Genomic DNA, 17,340 nt, shown 5'->3' on the forward strand with positions numbered 1-17,340 from the left:
TTGAATCTTGCATTCTGAAGTACCTGGACGCCTGTGTTCCTAACAGTGCATACCAGGCTGCAGTGTAAAAACCACAAAATGACATTTCAGATGTTAAAATTTTCTGTATAAGTAAAGAATATTTCAATGATTAATTATATTATGTTGATGCTTTAAAGACATGAAAAAATCATGTAGTTTTTTTCTTCCTACTGCATTTCACACGAGGATTGCTGACTGGGGTAGGCCTTTTGAAAATTTATTATTTTGCTTGGTGTTTTTGTGAGTTTTTGCATGAATATGCGGAACTGGTTTGCATGTTGGGACACAAGGATTTAAAACTGAATGTGTAATAATAGTTACTGTGAAATGTTTTATAGAGTGAACTATTTTAAAATATCTGATTCTTTAAGAGTAACAAGTTTATCAGAAATATTTCAAAGAATTTCAAAAGGAAGTTAGAAATAAGTAGTTCTGTAATATCTTAAAGTATGTTAATCAACCATTTTTTTAAAATATGTATTGCCATTCTTGAGTGAATTAACTTTAAAAACACTTCTGATTAAACAGTTAATAAAATATGTTTGTTAAAAAGAGTTTGCAAACTTCTTGATGATGCTTTGAGGATTGTATATGCACAAAAGTCTTTGAATACTACCTGAGTGTATTAGGCTTCACTGTTGACCTTCTTTTGGGCAAGTCCAAATTTCTTAAGACCAAGCTGATTCTGGACCTACTTAAAGTCTTTGAATACTATCTGAGTGTATTAGGCTTCACTGTTGACCTTCTTTTGGGCAAGTCCAAATTTCTTAAGACCAAGCTGATTCTGGACCTACTTAAGACCTATTGCTATGTGTATCCCTGAGCTGTTTGTTTCAGTTTTTGTTTCTGAGCTTATCATTTGAAATAAGTATTTGATATAAGGCTTTGGAGTTCCATACAGGGATTTTTAACATAATATTGATACTTACACAAACAAGGCTTTGTTATAGGCTCGATCAATTCTAAGAGTGTTTACTCTTGTTTCTGTTGTTTGTCATTATGAACCAATGAACTATAAAATCATCTATGACTAACATATATGTAATATAATATGTTTTATAATTATATTCTGCTATTCTACTGAACATATCTTTGGTCCAGTTTCTTCATAGAGATTGTATTTAAAATTTAGTTCTTTAAAGGTTTGAACATGACTGCTGTAGATTATGTGGCACTAAATTGATCATTAAGGAACTATATATATAAATGGTGTCATATGAATAATTATGGTTTTTAACTTTCATTTATATGTGTATGTAAGAGCATTAATATAAGTTCCTCTTATACAATCTGACCATTACTTTAGGCTGTTAGATAATTTTTTAATTAATGTATATTTCACAAGACCTGTTTTAATATAGATTGTAAGCTCTCAGTGGTTTATGCACTTAGAATCATCTTTTGAAGGTGGTAGGAAGAACTAAAAAGATATTGTTCTAGGACTTTTGTGCAGATATTTTTTTATTAACATTTTCAAGAATTAGTGTGTAAATTCTTGATGAAATGATGATTATCTTTTGTAAAGAATTATAAAAGCTTGTTTTATAGTTTAATAATCAAACACTTGTAGTATTAATGGCAGGTATAGAAATGTAATGATTCTTTGAGGTTAAGTTATAACTTTGTGATTATCTTTTGTATTGTTTAGCAAATGCCATGTGAATGCAACTAAACTATTTCAATATCATTCTTCCTATAAGTATCTAATTAAAAACAAGTAATTAAGACTAAAAATGAAAATATTTGATCTTATACCAAAATTTTAATAAGCTAGATTATGAGTTTGATTCAGTTTTTTTTTGTGTGTGTAGACTTCATATTAACTTAAAATACATCTGATAATTTCATTATGTTCTAACTTGAGGATGTACGAGATGATTGAGCAACTTTAAGCTTATGGACAATGCAGAAAATATCACATTTCTGTATCTACATTAAGATTTTTAGGTTATAAACTAGTTAGATATCCTGTAACTGGTGTGTTTATTGAATAAAAAACATGGAATAAAATTAATATTTTTGTTTAAACTTAACAGTGAAGCAAAAATTTGTTAGTTTCAAGTAAATCTATTTTGTTTCTTTCGTTTCTGAGAAAAATATTCTAAGTGTGATAGATTAAGATGTTGTGTTGAACTAAATCAACTAACAATTTACTTTAACATGTTAGCATGGTGTTTAACATTGAAATATTGTAAAATTTGTGAAACTAACATTTTTTTAATGTAGCTATTGTGTGTTTCAGTGAATGATGAAATGTATTTCAAAGTTTCAATAGATTGTCTTGTGTATAAAAATATATTATTTTGGTAGCTATTATATTTCAAAACAAACTTCAAATTACAAATAATGTATTTTCTTTCAGAAAATAATTTCATCATGGAAGAAGTGGAACAGAACTAATCCAGGGCCTCCAACACGTATGCAGAATTCTGAACGAGCATTGTCTAATAGTGAATCTACATTCAGAAGACTTTCAGGGTCTGTATGTGGCCAGGACCCTCGGTAATTTAAGCTGTTTTTGTTTTTCTTTGTATAAAAATTAGCTATATGGTGAGAATGCCTGTGAATTATCAAGCAATACAAATAAACTTATTGTATTGGATATTAGAGTTGCAACTTCAACAATATACCTTTAAACAGTTTAAATGTTGCAGTCTTTTTAATGAGCATAATGAAGCTAACAATAAATTTTTTGAGAGTTCTGAAAAACTATTCCTGCTGTTAAACAAAAGCTCTTTTTGTTATTTCTGCTACACCAGAATTTTACTTCAAAATTATGAAAATATTAAACTGACCAAAATAGTAAACATGCTATGTTTATTGCTTGTGTTTTAAAAAAATAAGTTAACCAAGAATTTATTTCTAATAAAGGGGGGCTGTAACACTTCATTCTTTTAAATTTCTTATGTATCAAAATCCATAGTTATAGCTTGTGTGTGAAAAATGTTGTATGTGTGAAAATGCATATAGATTAAGTCCAAAAATTAATTTTGAGGTAATATGGAATTTTTTTTTATTAAAACTTCAGACACGGTTTCATTACACTTTTGTGGAATAATATTAATAGATATAATTTTTCCATTAAATTTTACATCTTTATGAATCCCACCCTCTGTAAACATAAACTCAATGAGCTTACTACAAAGTATTAGTAAAATGTAAAATTACAAGAACATGAAGTTAGCTTTTATTTTCTGAGCTGATAGATTTCTATAAGTAAAATGGTAAGTTAAAAAAAACAAACTGATTAAATATACAGTTTTTACATTTTTACCTTAAAACACATTTGGGTACCTCCACTATTAACAGTTTTTTTCAACTGCAAACCCAATAATAAATCCTCGGGGTTCACCAGCTTAGGAGATTTAAGTTAGTCCTAAATATATGTGATAACCTAATAATGAAAAGTGACCCAGAATGGCCAGATGGTTAAGGCAGTCGACTTGTATTCCAAGAGTTGTGGGTACAAATCCTCATCACACTGAATGTGTTCACCCTTTCAGCTGTGGGTGTGCTATAATGTGATGGTGAATCCCACTATTCATTGGTAAAAGAGTAGCCCAAGAGTTGGTGGTAGATGGTGATGACTAACTGCCTTCTCTCTAAATATACTGCTAAATTAGGGAAGGTTAGCATAGCCCTCATGTAGCTTTGTGCAAAATTAAAAAACAGAAAGAAAAGTAACATCTGTTATATAAATATAGTAGTATAAATACAAAATTATAAAACTATATATTGAAAATTCAACCTGGATTGTTAATGAAAGTGTTTACAGAAATCATAAACTACTTCATAGCTTTATGTATTGTGGTAGATTTGATGTTCACAGTTAGTAATTTATTTCAGAATTGTTTATTCTTAAAACTTGTGTAACATCTAATACAGCTTCATCTTCTATATTTCATCATATAGAAATAATTTTGAATGGTGGTTGTATATGGATTACTGTAGGTAATCCAGGATTTGTAAAACAACTTACTATTATGAATTACATAAAGTTCATCTAAAAACTTGTTTTTGACCTAATGAAATACTTCAGTCAAAATTCTTCAAGCTTTAAATAACGCAAATAAAAGTATATAATTTTTGTAGACTTTTTTGTATTATAATATTGATAACATGTCTTTATTTGCTCCTTACACTTTTGATCATAAAACATTAATGTTATATAGATTTTCTGTTTTGTAATGAAAACATATGCACAAGTTTTTGCTGTTAATGTAGTTATTTACTAATTAATGTGTTGAAAAAAGACTATCTGCTAAGATCTTCAGTGCCTACTGTATGGGAGAAAAAGTGCCTGTGAATCACTAAAAAAAATGTGGGGTCACAAACTCAAAGTAATATCTAAGTGTTACCAAACCACAAAGAAAATCTTAGTTTTGTACTTAAAATGGTTTTATATCGAGAGAAATGTATAATACACTACATGGCCAAAAGTATGTGGACCACCCTTCTAATTAGTGGATTCAGCTATTTCAGCCACACCCGTTGCTAACAGGTGAATAAAATCAAGCATACATCCAAGCAGTCTCCATACACAAGCATTGGCAGTAGAATGGGTCATACTGAAGAATTCAGTGACTTTCAATGTGGTACTGTCATAGGATGCAACCTTTCCAACAAGTCAATTCATCAAATTTCTGCCCTGCTAGAGCTGCCTTGGTCAACTGTAAGTGCTGTTATTGTGAAATGGAAATGTCTAGGAGTAACAACACCTTAGCTACGAAGTGGTAGGCCACACAAGCTCACAGAATAGGACTGCTGAGTGCTGAAGTGTGTACCACATAAAAATCGTATGTCCACCTTTGCAACACTCACTACCGAGTTCTAAACTGCCTCTGGAAGCAATGTCAGCACAATAACTGTTTGTCAGAAGCTTCATGAAATGGGTTTCCATGGCTGAGCAGCTGCACACAAGCCTGAGATCACCATGTACAATGCCAATTGTCGGCTGGAGTGGTATAAAGCATGCAGCCGTTGAGCTCTGGAGCAGTGGAAATGCATTCTCTGCAGTGATGAATCACACTTTACTATCTGATAGACACATCTGTGTTTGGCAGATGCCAGGAGAATGCTACCTGCCTGAATGCATAGTGCCAACTGTAAAGTTTTGTGGAGGAGGCGTAATGGTCTGGGGCTGTATTTCATCATTTGGGCTAGGCTGTTTAATTCCGGTGAAAGGAAATCTTAATGCTACAGCATACAATGGCAATCTAGAGAATTGTGTGCTTCCAACTTTGTGGCAACAGTTTGGGGAAGGCTCTTTTTTGTTTCATCATGATAATACCCCTATGCATAAAGTAAGGTCCATAAAGATATGATTTGCTGAGGTCGGAAGATGAATTGGAACACTGACTGTGAGCCAGACCTTCTCGCCTGACTTCACTGATGCTCTTGTGACTGAATAGCATCAAATCCCTGCAGCCATGTTCCAAAATCTAGTGAAAAGCCTTCCCAGAAGAGTGGAAGCTATTATAGCAGCAAAGGGGGGGAGCAACTCCATATTAATGCCCATGATTTTGGAATAAGATATTCAACAAGCGCATATAGGTGTGATGATTGGGTGTCCACATACTTTTGGCCACATAGTGTAGGTATTGCATGTAAAGGTTTGTTGGTTTTTTTTATGAAAGTAAAATGAAGACAAATACAAGTTATCACACATGAAGGAGTGTTATGAATTAAAATTCATGTTAAATATTTCAATGAATCCTTTTTAAAATGGAACTGTTGCTGAAGTCGTGTGTGTGTGTGTGTATTACTATTTTTTAATGCAGGTTTGCTCAGTTTAGTATCTGTTATCATACAACAAATATATGGAGTAACTTAAAACAAATTTAACATTATCATTTGTTGACATAACTGTAATCTTACACAGTTGTAGCATTACTGTTTAATGTAATAACAATATAAAAAATAACTAAAATCTGATAACTTAAATAAATCTAAAGATGTATTGTAGTTACTGTATGAAGATGAAATGTTAATAGGTGATTTGGGAACCTACTCATGCAGTATTACTAACTGATGATGATAATCTTATCCAGATTTACTGTTAACATTTGATGAGGTTACTTGTCCAGTTGTAACAATAGCATTTATTGGTGATAATTTTATGAGTGCATTTAACTTTTGAAGTGATTACTTATCTAGATAAACATTAAGAGCTTTACACAAATATGGTATAATTATTATATTACTACACTGAATAAACAAATACATGTTACAATAGCATATGAAAATGTACTTGTGATAATATCTGATAGTCTTAAGTTCTCAAAAATGTAATGTTTGTAGCTGTTTCTTCTAGATACTGTGAAGAACCTGCTTCTGCTCATCCTTTTGAATGGCCTGATGACATAACAAAATGGCCAGTAAGTGCACTCTGTTTCACATCCAATGACTGTAAAGAATATTCATTTTCATCTCCATTAAAATTCTGTTTAGCTAGTTTATTTATGGAGTTTGCTGGGTAAGAGTTCTTAGCTATAGACTTATAACTACCTTGCTTTAAAACTCTATCATACTGAATAATTATTTATTTATTTTTTTAAATAAGTGAATGATTTCTAATCATTTTGACTTTGTCTTCTCTTTTTTCCTTTTGGTGCTGAAGAAATAGCTTTAGTTTTGTTTTGTTTTTAGTAATAGGATAAATACATTTTATATCAATTTTAGATCAGGGGGAAAAATTTACTAAAAATATTACAGGTTTGTGTATTTAACTCTCTCAACACAGACTCAGCTGATTTGATCAACCATATGACCTTTGGATATTTTAATCTTTATAGATTTGACACTACTAACTTTAAATAGTATTATATCTTCACAAAATTTAACAACCTTTCAGTTAGTATTATAAGCCTTTCACATACAAAACAAATATTTTTTTGGTGAAGAGTTTTAAATAAACTAAAAGATTTACAATTAATATGTTCAGTATTTGTTTTCAGTAGTTTGTGGGCAAAGTGATTTTTGTGTCAAGATTAAAAAACCTTTCTTCATTTCATAATCTTGGTTTTTAAATGATACAAGCTTAAAGCCATGTAGGGTAAATGAATGTAGTTTCATATTATGATTTAAAGTCATTCTAGAAAGATAAAAGGGTAATTTAGATTTTTTTTCTTTATTGTTGGTAACTGCATAGGTTAAACTTACTGATCCTTTTTTGAGCTAAAGTAGAGAAGATAACAGATAATGTTTTATTGGAAAAAAAAACGTTTTTTAAGGTTTTTAGGGATTACACAAAGGAATATGAAGTTTTTGAGATAAGGAAAAGTATTTTTAATCTTAACATGAAAATTACTTTTGTCACAGACTGTTCAAAACAAATACTGAATATATGCATGGACAAATTATTATTTTAGTACATTAAAAATACTTTATTAAGAAATATGAATTTTTGTACTTGAAAAACTTACAATGTCATGCTGAAAGACTAAGTGTGTGCAGAGTGGTCATGTAGTTGGTCAAATTGATGCTTGTGTTGAGAGAGTTAATTAGATAGTGCATCAAAGGATGTAGACTAAAAACATGCAAAAAGTATAAACAGTTTTCCTTAAGTTTTCTGATATTTTAGCTATACAGCAAAAGCTGTTACAAATTCATCTATGCTAATCATTATCTTTACCATGGGAATAAAGTTTGTACTAACAGTGAAACTGATGGTTCTTTATTTCATAGATGAAAACCTTGGCTTTCTATTGGTTATAGATAATTTAAAGTTAAACGTAAGAGAGACCTATTAATAAATCTTGAAAGAGAGGATGTGTCAGATGGACACGGCAAGAAGGGTTTGATTTCTATTTGATAGCTCTGTAACCGTACAGAATTGAAGGTTATGAAAATTATGGTTTGTTTAAGCAATGACAGTTTCATTTTAAAAAATTATGTTTAATTTCATACATATATGAAGGATGGTTGATAAAATGTCACACTAGGGGAAATTAAGGAATTTTTTTAAAAATATTGCCTTGTAAGTTTAAGAACTTAAAACTTTTGTACTATTAAAATATTGTTTATTAGCTGAGATTTTATGCCATATTAATTAGTATAACATAAACAGAAAGTTGAATAATAAATTGTTGAATGTAAGTCACTAAAACCTTGCATCATGTGTGGCAATAAGGTTAATCCAACATTTGTAAGATGTAGTTAAGATCTTACACCAATAATATTTTGTTTTATTGTGCAGATATGTAGACGACCAATCCAAGGAGGAAACCAAGCTGATGCTCACATGGCCTGTGAAGTAATTGGTAGACCTTGTTGTGTGGGGATATATGGTGAATGTCGCATCACAACGAAGGAATATTGCGATTTTGTAAAAGGATTCTTCCATGAAGAAGCAGCATTGTGCTCTCAGGTGAAATTAGGAAACAGCTTATAGATTTTACTGTTGTTAACCCTTTTTGGATACCCTGATTTAGTCCTCCTCACAGTGTAATTCCATAACTGAGGTGCATGACACTTGGTACAAACTTTCTAAATATTTTTTAGTTCCTTGCTCTAAACAAATTATATGATTTAATTTAGAATGTCTGTTATTTGTTAGGCTTTAAAATTTCATTTTGCATAAAAGGTGTACCCTAGTGGGACAATGGTACATCTACACCTTACAGATTTAAAATGCTTAAACTAGAGATTCAGTTCCCCTCAGTGACACAACAGATAGACAATGTGTCTTTGCTATGAGAAAAAATAAGTGTACATATAGAAGATCTGGTACACCATAATAGTTAGGGTGCTAGATTTATAATCTGCAGATTATCTGTCCTAGTATTGCATTGTGACAGTTAACTCTTTCAGGAACAGAGGGGTGTCACTGATATCTTTTTTTTTTATCATTCTCATAGTGGAATTAAGTAACTGGATTGTATGAAACTTAGTACAAGCTTTTTAAAATTGTGTTTAGTTCTTTGCTTTAAAGTATTTATATAATTTGATTTATAATTTCTATCATTTGACAAATGTATTTATACATTCAACTAAACACAGCTCTATTGAACATAAATGCTAGGCAACCCATTTGTGTGCTTGTCTGAGTATTAATATATAAAAATGAGAGACTGCTGTATAATTATGTATGGTGTTTGAGTGGCTTTTGGTGGATTGAGCATCCAAGTACAAATACTAGTACTTTCTGGTTTCACTTGAGCATAGAAAATGGCAGCTAGTCTAAATGCCATCAGTTAGTGGGACCCGTCCAGAATATAATAACCTGATTGCAGTACTTAAAGTGAATTTTGCTGTACACATTTGGAACAAGAAATAAAATTTTGGTGGATGTATTAAGAAAATCAACACTGTAGAGAAAGCAGTGTGTGAATGGTTTTCAAACATTGTAAGTTATGCATCATCATCTCTGAATACTTTTGCATGACTTACCTTGAGAAAAAAATGTTTTATTAAAACACATTTGATTACCAGTTCATAAATGTGGACTACAAACACAGTAATGAGTGATAATAGTGGAAAAGAAGGTATTTTACATTTTTGACTGAGCAGTAATAGATCTACAGGCTAAACTTGAATACCAGAACTAAATTTCAGTTATTAAGCTTCAGATCTATGCTTAGGCCTATAAATCATGAAAATTAATTTGAGATGTTGAGATTTGGTATGCAGGTACTTCCATGGGTTTCCAACTGACCTGCATTGACCACTGTCCAAGTTTGAATAGTAGGTTTGAGAGCAGTGACTTAATTCTTTCCAGTGTCAATTGAATTTTTGGAACTTTTACAAATATGTAACAGGGTTGGGCTTTATAAACTTTTATTTTAACCTATTTTTGATGGGCTCGGTGTGGTCAGGTGGGTTAAGGTGTTTGATTCGTAATCTGAGGGTTACAAGTATTAATTCTCGTCACACGAAACATGCTTGTTCTTTTAGCCATAGGGGCGTTATAATGTGACAGTCAATTCCACTATTCATTGGTAAAAGAGTAGCCCAAGAGTTGGCAGTGGGTATAGTGATGACTAACTGCTTTTCTTTTAGTCTTGCACTACTAAATTATGGACAGCTAGTACAAATAGCCCTCGTGTAGCTCTGCGAGAAATTCAAAAGACAAACAAACTAATAACTATTTTTGATGATAATAATTATAATAATCTTAATTATGTTATTTAGACCTAAGAATAAAAATTATTTTCTGATGTTGATTGTGATAGTAAGATTCAGGTATCATGTTAAGTTAGAATCCAAACTTTTGTTGCACTAATTCATTTGATCGCTGTTAGTCTTTTCATTGTAAATACTGATATTTTTGTCAAGGAACTTTCTAAAGTATTTGAACAGAATAACATTCTTTGGAATGATTGCATGTCTCTCCTGATGGACTTTTGTAATGTTGTTCAGTGTTCTAAGAGTGGACTTGAGAAGAGAATTCAGAATGAGAAAGTAAATCATGTCTTTCACACTGATCATGTACATAATACTTGCAAAGAAACTGTCAGTCATTTGAACCTTAGGTTCAACTGCTATTTAGAGATTATAAAATGCACCAGACTTAAAACAGTGTCTTAAAGATATTTAATTTATACTTGGAATCATGTGTATGGTGCTAGAATAGTTCTTTCCACATGGATGTCTCAGTATTCTGTTTTGATTTTCTAACTGATGATTATGAGTCTTCATACAGAAATGTAATATGTAAGATACTGTAGGAGAGTGTTGTAAACCAATACTGGAATAATCAGGTTAGAATTGTGCACAACACCTTTCATCAGAAGAAAGTGGAACAGAAAGGACAGGTGAGGTAGAAGTGGATGTAAAAGAAATCTTCTGCTTAGGAAACAATCATACTTAAATGTGCACTTTTATAGTGAGATACTCCATCTGCTGAAGGTTACTTGTTTGAGATAAGTTTATTGGTTTATAAACTGATTATTAAAAAATTTTGACTATACTCATGGTTTCTCAAGTCAGAACCTTTTACCACTGAGTACATGGCCTATATAAAGAATGACAAGAAATTGGATATTACCAACAAGTCCAGCTGGCTTTCCTATTGCATTTTCTACAAACCACAACTCTTGCTGTAAAGCATTTTAATGTGAAAGTTGAACAGACATACTTCAGCTGTATTGCATACCTTCAGAAGAAACTTGCTTTGAAGAATGGGTGTGCTTTAGCAATTAACTACTTGTGTTGAGTCTACTATAAGACATTAGAGAGAGACCTTATGCTGTACACAAGGCTGTGAAGACTGTTTTGGGAACACAGGATCATATGTGCTATGCCAATAGAGTGCCCTAAAGAACAGTGTTTTCAGTATTTTTTATTATTTTGCACAATCCCATTGCAGTTAATCTCAGCATATGTTGTTATATGTTTTACAGAGAATTTTTATTGCTTCTTGCTATTTTTAGCTGATTGTAACTGTTTATTCTTTAACCTTCTAGGTGTCCTGTTTAGATGATGTTTGTGGAATGATACCGTTTTATGATCCTGAATTACCTGATCAGTTTTACCGTCTTTGGACATCTCTGTTTCTGCATGCAGGGTAAAGAGTTAAGAATTTTAACTGAAGATAAAGAAATTTGTCATGCCATGTTATAGCTTCACAAGGCTTAAAGGAGAGGGAATCTGTAATAGCCATGATACATTATTCTTTTAGGCAGGATTAGAGTAGGTTAATCTATGTGACTTTTTCTTCCTTTTTGTTAGCTATATTATTGTGCACCAGCAATACTAAGGATCTCCACCAGGCTACCATCAAATTTGATTTTTTTAAGTAGGTTTAGAGTAAGTTAAGATAATGAGACCTTGGATGTGGCCAAACACATCAATTTAAATTGTTTGACCTCCTGAGTCCAAAACTTTTAATAGATCTCAGATTTCTTAAGAGATTATGGAGCTATGAACTGAACTGAAAAGCTCAACCATTCCAAAACTTCCTATGCCATTTGTATTTTGTAACACTACAAACACAGACACACACACACACACACACACACACAATCTTCTTCATATATATATATATTATATTGAGACAGGATAGCATGCCATGTGGCTCAAAAAACCTACAAGACATGTTGTAACAGGGATGACAGTTTTCAATTTTTCACTTCCTGTGTGCTGGACCATGGTAATCTAGACTGATATATAGTTCCAAAGGATGTGCTCTACTAGACCTTTACTTCACATACCAAATTTCAAGGCAATTCATTAAGATATAAACAAGATAAAATACACCAATTTTGATTGAATTTCTTTCTATTTTTCTTTGAACCAAAAGTACAGGAACTTTATTTGATAGAGAAACAAGCTTTTATGCATTTGTATATACATACTTTTATGAATTTGTTTCAAATTTGAAACACTGATAGATCTTTATAACCTACAGTTAGATATCAGATTTGGCCTAAAAGTAAGGCATTTTTATAAAATTCTCCTAATTAAAGACTTTAACATCATGTGAAATTAACTCAAGCAGTTAGCATAAATAATGATGTTTGGAAGATGTTGTAAGCAGCACAGTAATTAGTGAATAATCTTTTTAACTTTATCACATTTTGATGTTAATTGCTATCTTACTTTAATGGATGAAAAATTTTCATTCATATATCTTTGGGAAATCATGGGTATGAAATCAGTCGCTATAATATTGAGATAATTGTGTGAGGTATAATTTTCTTCTTCTTTTGTCCATTTCAGTTTTGTTAAGAGTATTGAACTGTTTTGTTATACCCATGTCATTTATATTTATTGTTCATTATATGTATTGGGATTGGATAAATGTACTGAAAAACTCTTTATACAATAAGGCTTAGAACTTCATGAAAAAATTATCTTTCTCTTTCTCCACTTTATAGAAGGTTTATAACTTTCAAGTAGATCTAAAAAAAGTATATTTTCTCTAATCAGCATAAATAGTAACATGAATACAGAAGTAAGAAAACCACATGACTTTCTGGCAGTTTTAAATGTAAACGTTGAAACCTGTGCAAAATAAAATTCAGATTAGCATGACACTGAACAATATTTGTTTCTTCCCATCTTTATTTAGTTAGAAGTACAGACCATGAATTTCACAAAGAGAATTTTCTTCCACAAAGAAAACTACTGTATTGAGTTGATGGTTTCTTTTTGTTGCAGGATTGTACATCTTTTTGTTACAATAGTTATCCAGTACTACTTCATGAGAGATCTGGAGAAACTGACAGGCCCTTTGAGAATAGGAATTATCTATGTCATATCAGGAGTTGCAGGAAATCTTGCAAGTGCAATCTTTGTTCCATACAGAGCTGAGGTATGTAGTACTTGTTATTCTGTAGGCCTGAGTAACTGCAATTTTTTTTTCAGCACCAATATCTAATCCACTGATGGACAAAAGTCAGTGTATGATCATAGAACTGGCAAACAGTTAAGGAGATTGTTTTTCAGATCTGGACCCTGCACCCCACATCATTTCCCAGGATTTCTGCTTTTTTTCCATATGCATTCTGTAGTAATATCAGCTAGTAATGTGTGTGGTAAATTGCTTTGATGTAGATACTGTTCTCATTCACTGCTTTTTCAACATTAACATTTCTTATCGACATAATTTTACTTTCAGTTGGCTCATCTATAATCTTTTGTAAATCCTTTGTCATACATTTATTTAAATTTTTTTTCATCAATAAAACATGAATATACATTTCATAGCTTATTTATTTGTAGTTGTATAAATCACAGAAATGTTCTTAGGGAACATTTAAAGATACCTTTGTTTATTTTCCAGTGATGCAAAGAAAGAAAAAGAAATGTATTGAAACTTATTTTACTTAGTTTCAGTGATAATGAATAATCCATTGTGTTTCAGTATCTATTTAAATATGTTACTTTACATGTTCATTCCCATGATAAATATTTCAAGGTATAATGTTTGAGGAGAGGAGCAATGAAAACAAAAAAATAGACTGCCTTTTTAGACTTGTTACCCTCTTGCTGGTAATGGGCATCAATAATGGACATAGTTCCAGTTGTATTTTGTATTGAAATGCATATAATTTTGTTTTCTGACATCTTTTTATGTTCTTAAAATCCATCCTTCAAAATGTTTTGTTGCATTATATACTTCATTACAACAGACTTTCAAGTCTGGGTTTCTATTTCAGATAACTTTGGAACCTGGATCTCAAGTGATTCAGTTGTTATAGAGAATTTTTTACTTCCTATTTTCACCATGCAATGTATTTAGTGATAATTATGCATTGAACCATGGCAAGTTATTCATTAATGCACAAATTATTTATGAATTTTCATTTATGTTACTTTATGTGAATGTTGTTGTGTAAATAATATAAATAATCGATACATTGAAATGTAAAATGCTTTTTTTTTCTTTTAAAGTACTTGTAGGAAAGGTTTTTTTAAGTCAGTTATTGTAGGAATCAATTGGTAATGTTCAATGAAGGGAAATGGAGATAAAATATGGTGTTAGTTTTATCTGTATTAAAATCTGTGAATAAATGCTAGTTTTAGCCATGATTTGTTAAATTCTAACACCATGAAATAGAAAAAGGAAAGGATGCTTCTAGAACAGTTTCTGCATTTGATTTTAGTGTGTGTGTGTTCCGTATCCCTCAAGGTCTTTTAAGAAATTTGCAATGGCAGTTTTACTACGCCCAATCTCACCAGCGATGGCACGTTGAGAGAGACCTTGCTTTTGTAGCTCGACGATTCTGCCATGTTCAAATTCTGTCAACTTTATAGCCTTTGCCATGTTTTTCCCCAATGTAACACAGGAGATGTCGGTGGAAGATGTTGACAACGCTAATGCTTGAACACAAATGACTAAATTTTGTTACATGTTTACCGATTAACGCTTCGTTTCAGTATGGTCTTCAACTTTTGACCAGCTAGTATTTAGGCTAATTTCATAGTGTTTGCATTTTCCTTATTAAATGCTAAAAAAGTTTTGTTTTTTTTATTTTCCGTTTTCTTATTTTCATCTTTTGAGGCTCTACTCAAATAAATGGTTGAGTCTAACAACGCAAAATGCATGTTTTTTCTTTATGTTCGGCAGCCTTAAGATTTTGGCCGGCAGTGTGGGTGTATACATATATGAGATTGTATGTGATAATACACTGTATTGTACAAAACCAGTAAAAGTAAAAATTAATGTGTAAACTTGTAATTAAATGTAGCTTTGAGTGATTCATACAACAATGCTAAAAAATCAAAACAATGATTTTGGAGAATAGTTCAAGTTGTTAAATTAGTATTTTGTGTAATTTTAAGCTTATAAAGTTTTGCAGTAAGTTAGTTAGAGACATCCATCTGAGCACACAAATGCATTCTAAAAGCAGTATTTGTTTTTGACATCATAAAACATTATTATAAATAATACATTTCATTTTGAATATCCACATTGACACATTGGTGAAAAAATTCTTTTTTTTTAGTGTTCATTGTTTTTTAACTTTGAGGCAGGGTTTCTTGCATTTTGTTCAGATTTAGAAAACTGTTCTATTAACTGGTGAAATACTTCTATAGTGTTAAAAGCCATTTAGTAAAACTGTTAAATGCTGCAAAACTTATATTTATGGAAATAATTTCTTTTTTGCTATTAATAATGTTATTGTTTTCTTTAGCTTAAATTTTGTCAATTTTTTTCTTTTTTTCAGGTGGGCCCAGCTGGGTCACAGTTTGGTCTGTTAGCTTGTTTTATAGTAGAGGTCATTCACTGTTGGCCAATCATGAAACGGCCAGGTGTGGCTCTGCTTCGTCTTTTGGGTGTGGCTCTCATCTTGTTCATTTTAGGCTTGCTACCATGGGTTGACAACTACTCTCACCTTTTTGGTTTCATATTTGGTTTCCTCTTGTCCTATGCACTTCTACCATTTCTCTCTTTTGGCACATACGATCGTACAACTAAAGTCATTATCATTGTACTCTGCCTTGTAGTGGTGACTCTCCTGTTTTTGGGGTTAGTGGTCTTATTTTATGTATACCCAATTCACGAGTGCTCCTTCTGCAAATATTTCAACTGCATCCCTTTCACCCATGATTTTTGTGAAACTCAAGACATAAGTGTTTTACGGAAGGAAGAGTTCTGATAGCAACTGTTAAGACTGTAAAATCCTTGAAGTGCCAACATTGTGACTGGAATTTTAGCAGTGTGCTAGAACTGTTTTTTTATAAAAGAGCTTTGATTTGTATATTTTAATAAATTACTTCAATTTTGCAGTTATGATCATTGTGTTTATTTCATCACACGAAATTTAAACTTTTTAGGAAAAAATAACCTGCAACCAATCATATTTTTTATAAGTAGATTTTGTAAAAACAAAACTAAACATATGAAGTTAAGTACTAAAATATAAATAAGTCATCATATTTTTATATTTACAGAGAGTACATTACTATTTTCAATTTTAGTCAAATTGACATGTAAGTTTTGTCTGTTTTATGACTTTTCATCATAATTTGTTTCAAACATGTTAATGTTTTTAAAAGAAGTGTATTTTAACATATTTTCTGTCAAATTAATTTCTTAGTTGAGGCTATGAAGTTAAGTTTGGTCATTTGCTATTATTTAGGAAGATTATTCGGTTGTATTATGTTACTAGTCTATATAGGTAATAGTTGCTAGAACATTGTACGTTTTTCTTTATAAAAATAAGATTACTAAACATATTTATAGCAATAGTAAGGTAACTGAACCAATATATTAATTTATTAAAATTGTTGTAAGTTAAGGTTTTTTTGAGTAATGATTTTTAGTAAATCATTTTGTTATATAGCATTAGCTTCATTAATATACAAATTAGTTTAGTACTGATCTAGTATCAAGCTTTTGAGAAGAAGTTATTAATAATTATGTTTTCAAAGTGTTGCCAACAATGGCTTTTGATGGTCATAATATCATATTTTTAAGTTGTACTTTAATTTAGTTATTTTTATTCTCTGTCCATACTAATGCCAATGCATTGGTTTTATTGCCATGGCAGACATGGTGGCAGTTATACTTTTATATAACTTGGCACTAAAACAAAAACCAATTCACATTTTTACACAGAATTCAAAAATTTTAATTTATTTTTATCTTGGTAATGAGTTTAGTTAAAAATGGCAAGGGAAAGATCATTAAGTAATGTTGCCTCCATTGTTATTTTCTATTGATTATTTTTCTTTTATAGAAACTTGAAAGATTTTTTTGGTGAACATTTTTCTCTTTTGTATGTTTTGTACTAATTATTTGGCCAAAAATTAAGTTTAGTAATTTAATATATAAAAAGATCCCTATCAGCATTAATTAACCACCTTGGATGAAATGGAAAACAAAGAATGCAACAGTAGAATGGACAGCAGTAAGTTTATGGAATTTGT

General features: G+C 31.0%; 1 protein-coding gene across 2 annotated transcripts in view; it reads left to right on the forward strand.

Moving 5' to 3' along the window:
- Window positions 1-16,197, forward strand: part of LOC143222699 (inactive rhomboid protein 1-like) — a 74,086-nt gene extending 57,889 nt beyond the window's left edge. The window contains exons 12-18 of one of the 2 annotated variants that reach the window (XM_076449557.1): window positions 194-221; window positions 2,384-2,523; window positions 6,335-6,398; window positions 8,219-8,389; window positions 11,427-11,527; window positions 13,123-13,276; window positions 15,636-16,197. In XM_076449557.1, coding sequence (XP_076305672.1) covers window positions 194-221; window positions 2,384-2,523; window positions 6,335-6,398; window positions 8,219-8,389; window positions 11,427-11,527; window positions 13,123-13,276; window positions 15,636-16,067 — 1,090 coding nt within the window. In that variant the 3' untranslated portion in view covers window positions 16,068-16,197. The remainder of the gene's footprint in view (window positions 1-193; window positions 222-2,383; window positions 2,524-6,334; window positions 6,399-8,218; window positions 8,390-11,426; window positions 11,528-13,122; window positions 13,277-15,635) is intronic. The other variant, XM_076449558.1, reaches the window with a different exon arrangement.
- Window positions 16,198-17,340: the final 1,143 nt, after the last annotated feature.

This window comes from Tachypleus tridentatus, chromosome 8 (genome assembly GCF_004210375.1).
Source record: "Tachypleus tridentatus isolate NWPU-2018 chromosome 8, ASM421037v1, whole genome shotgun sequence".
NCBI lineage: Eukaryota > Metazoa > Arthropoda > Merostomata > Xiphosura > Limulidae > Tachypleus > Tachypleus tridentatus.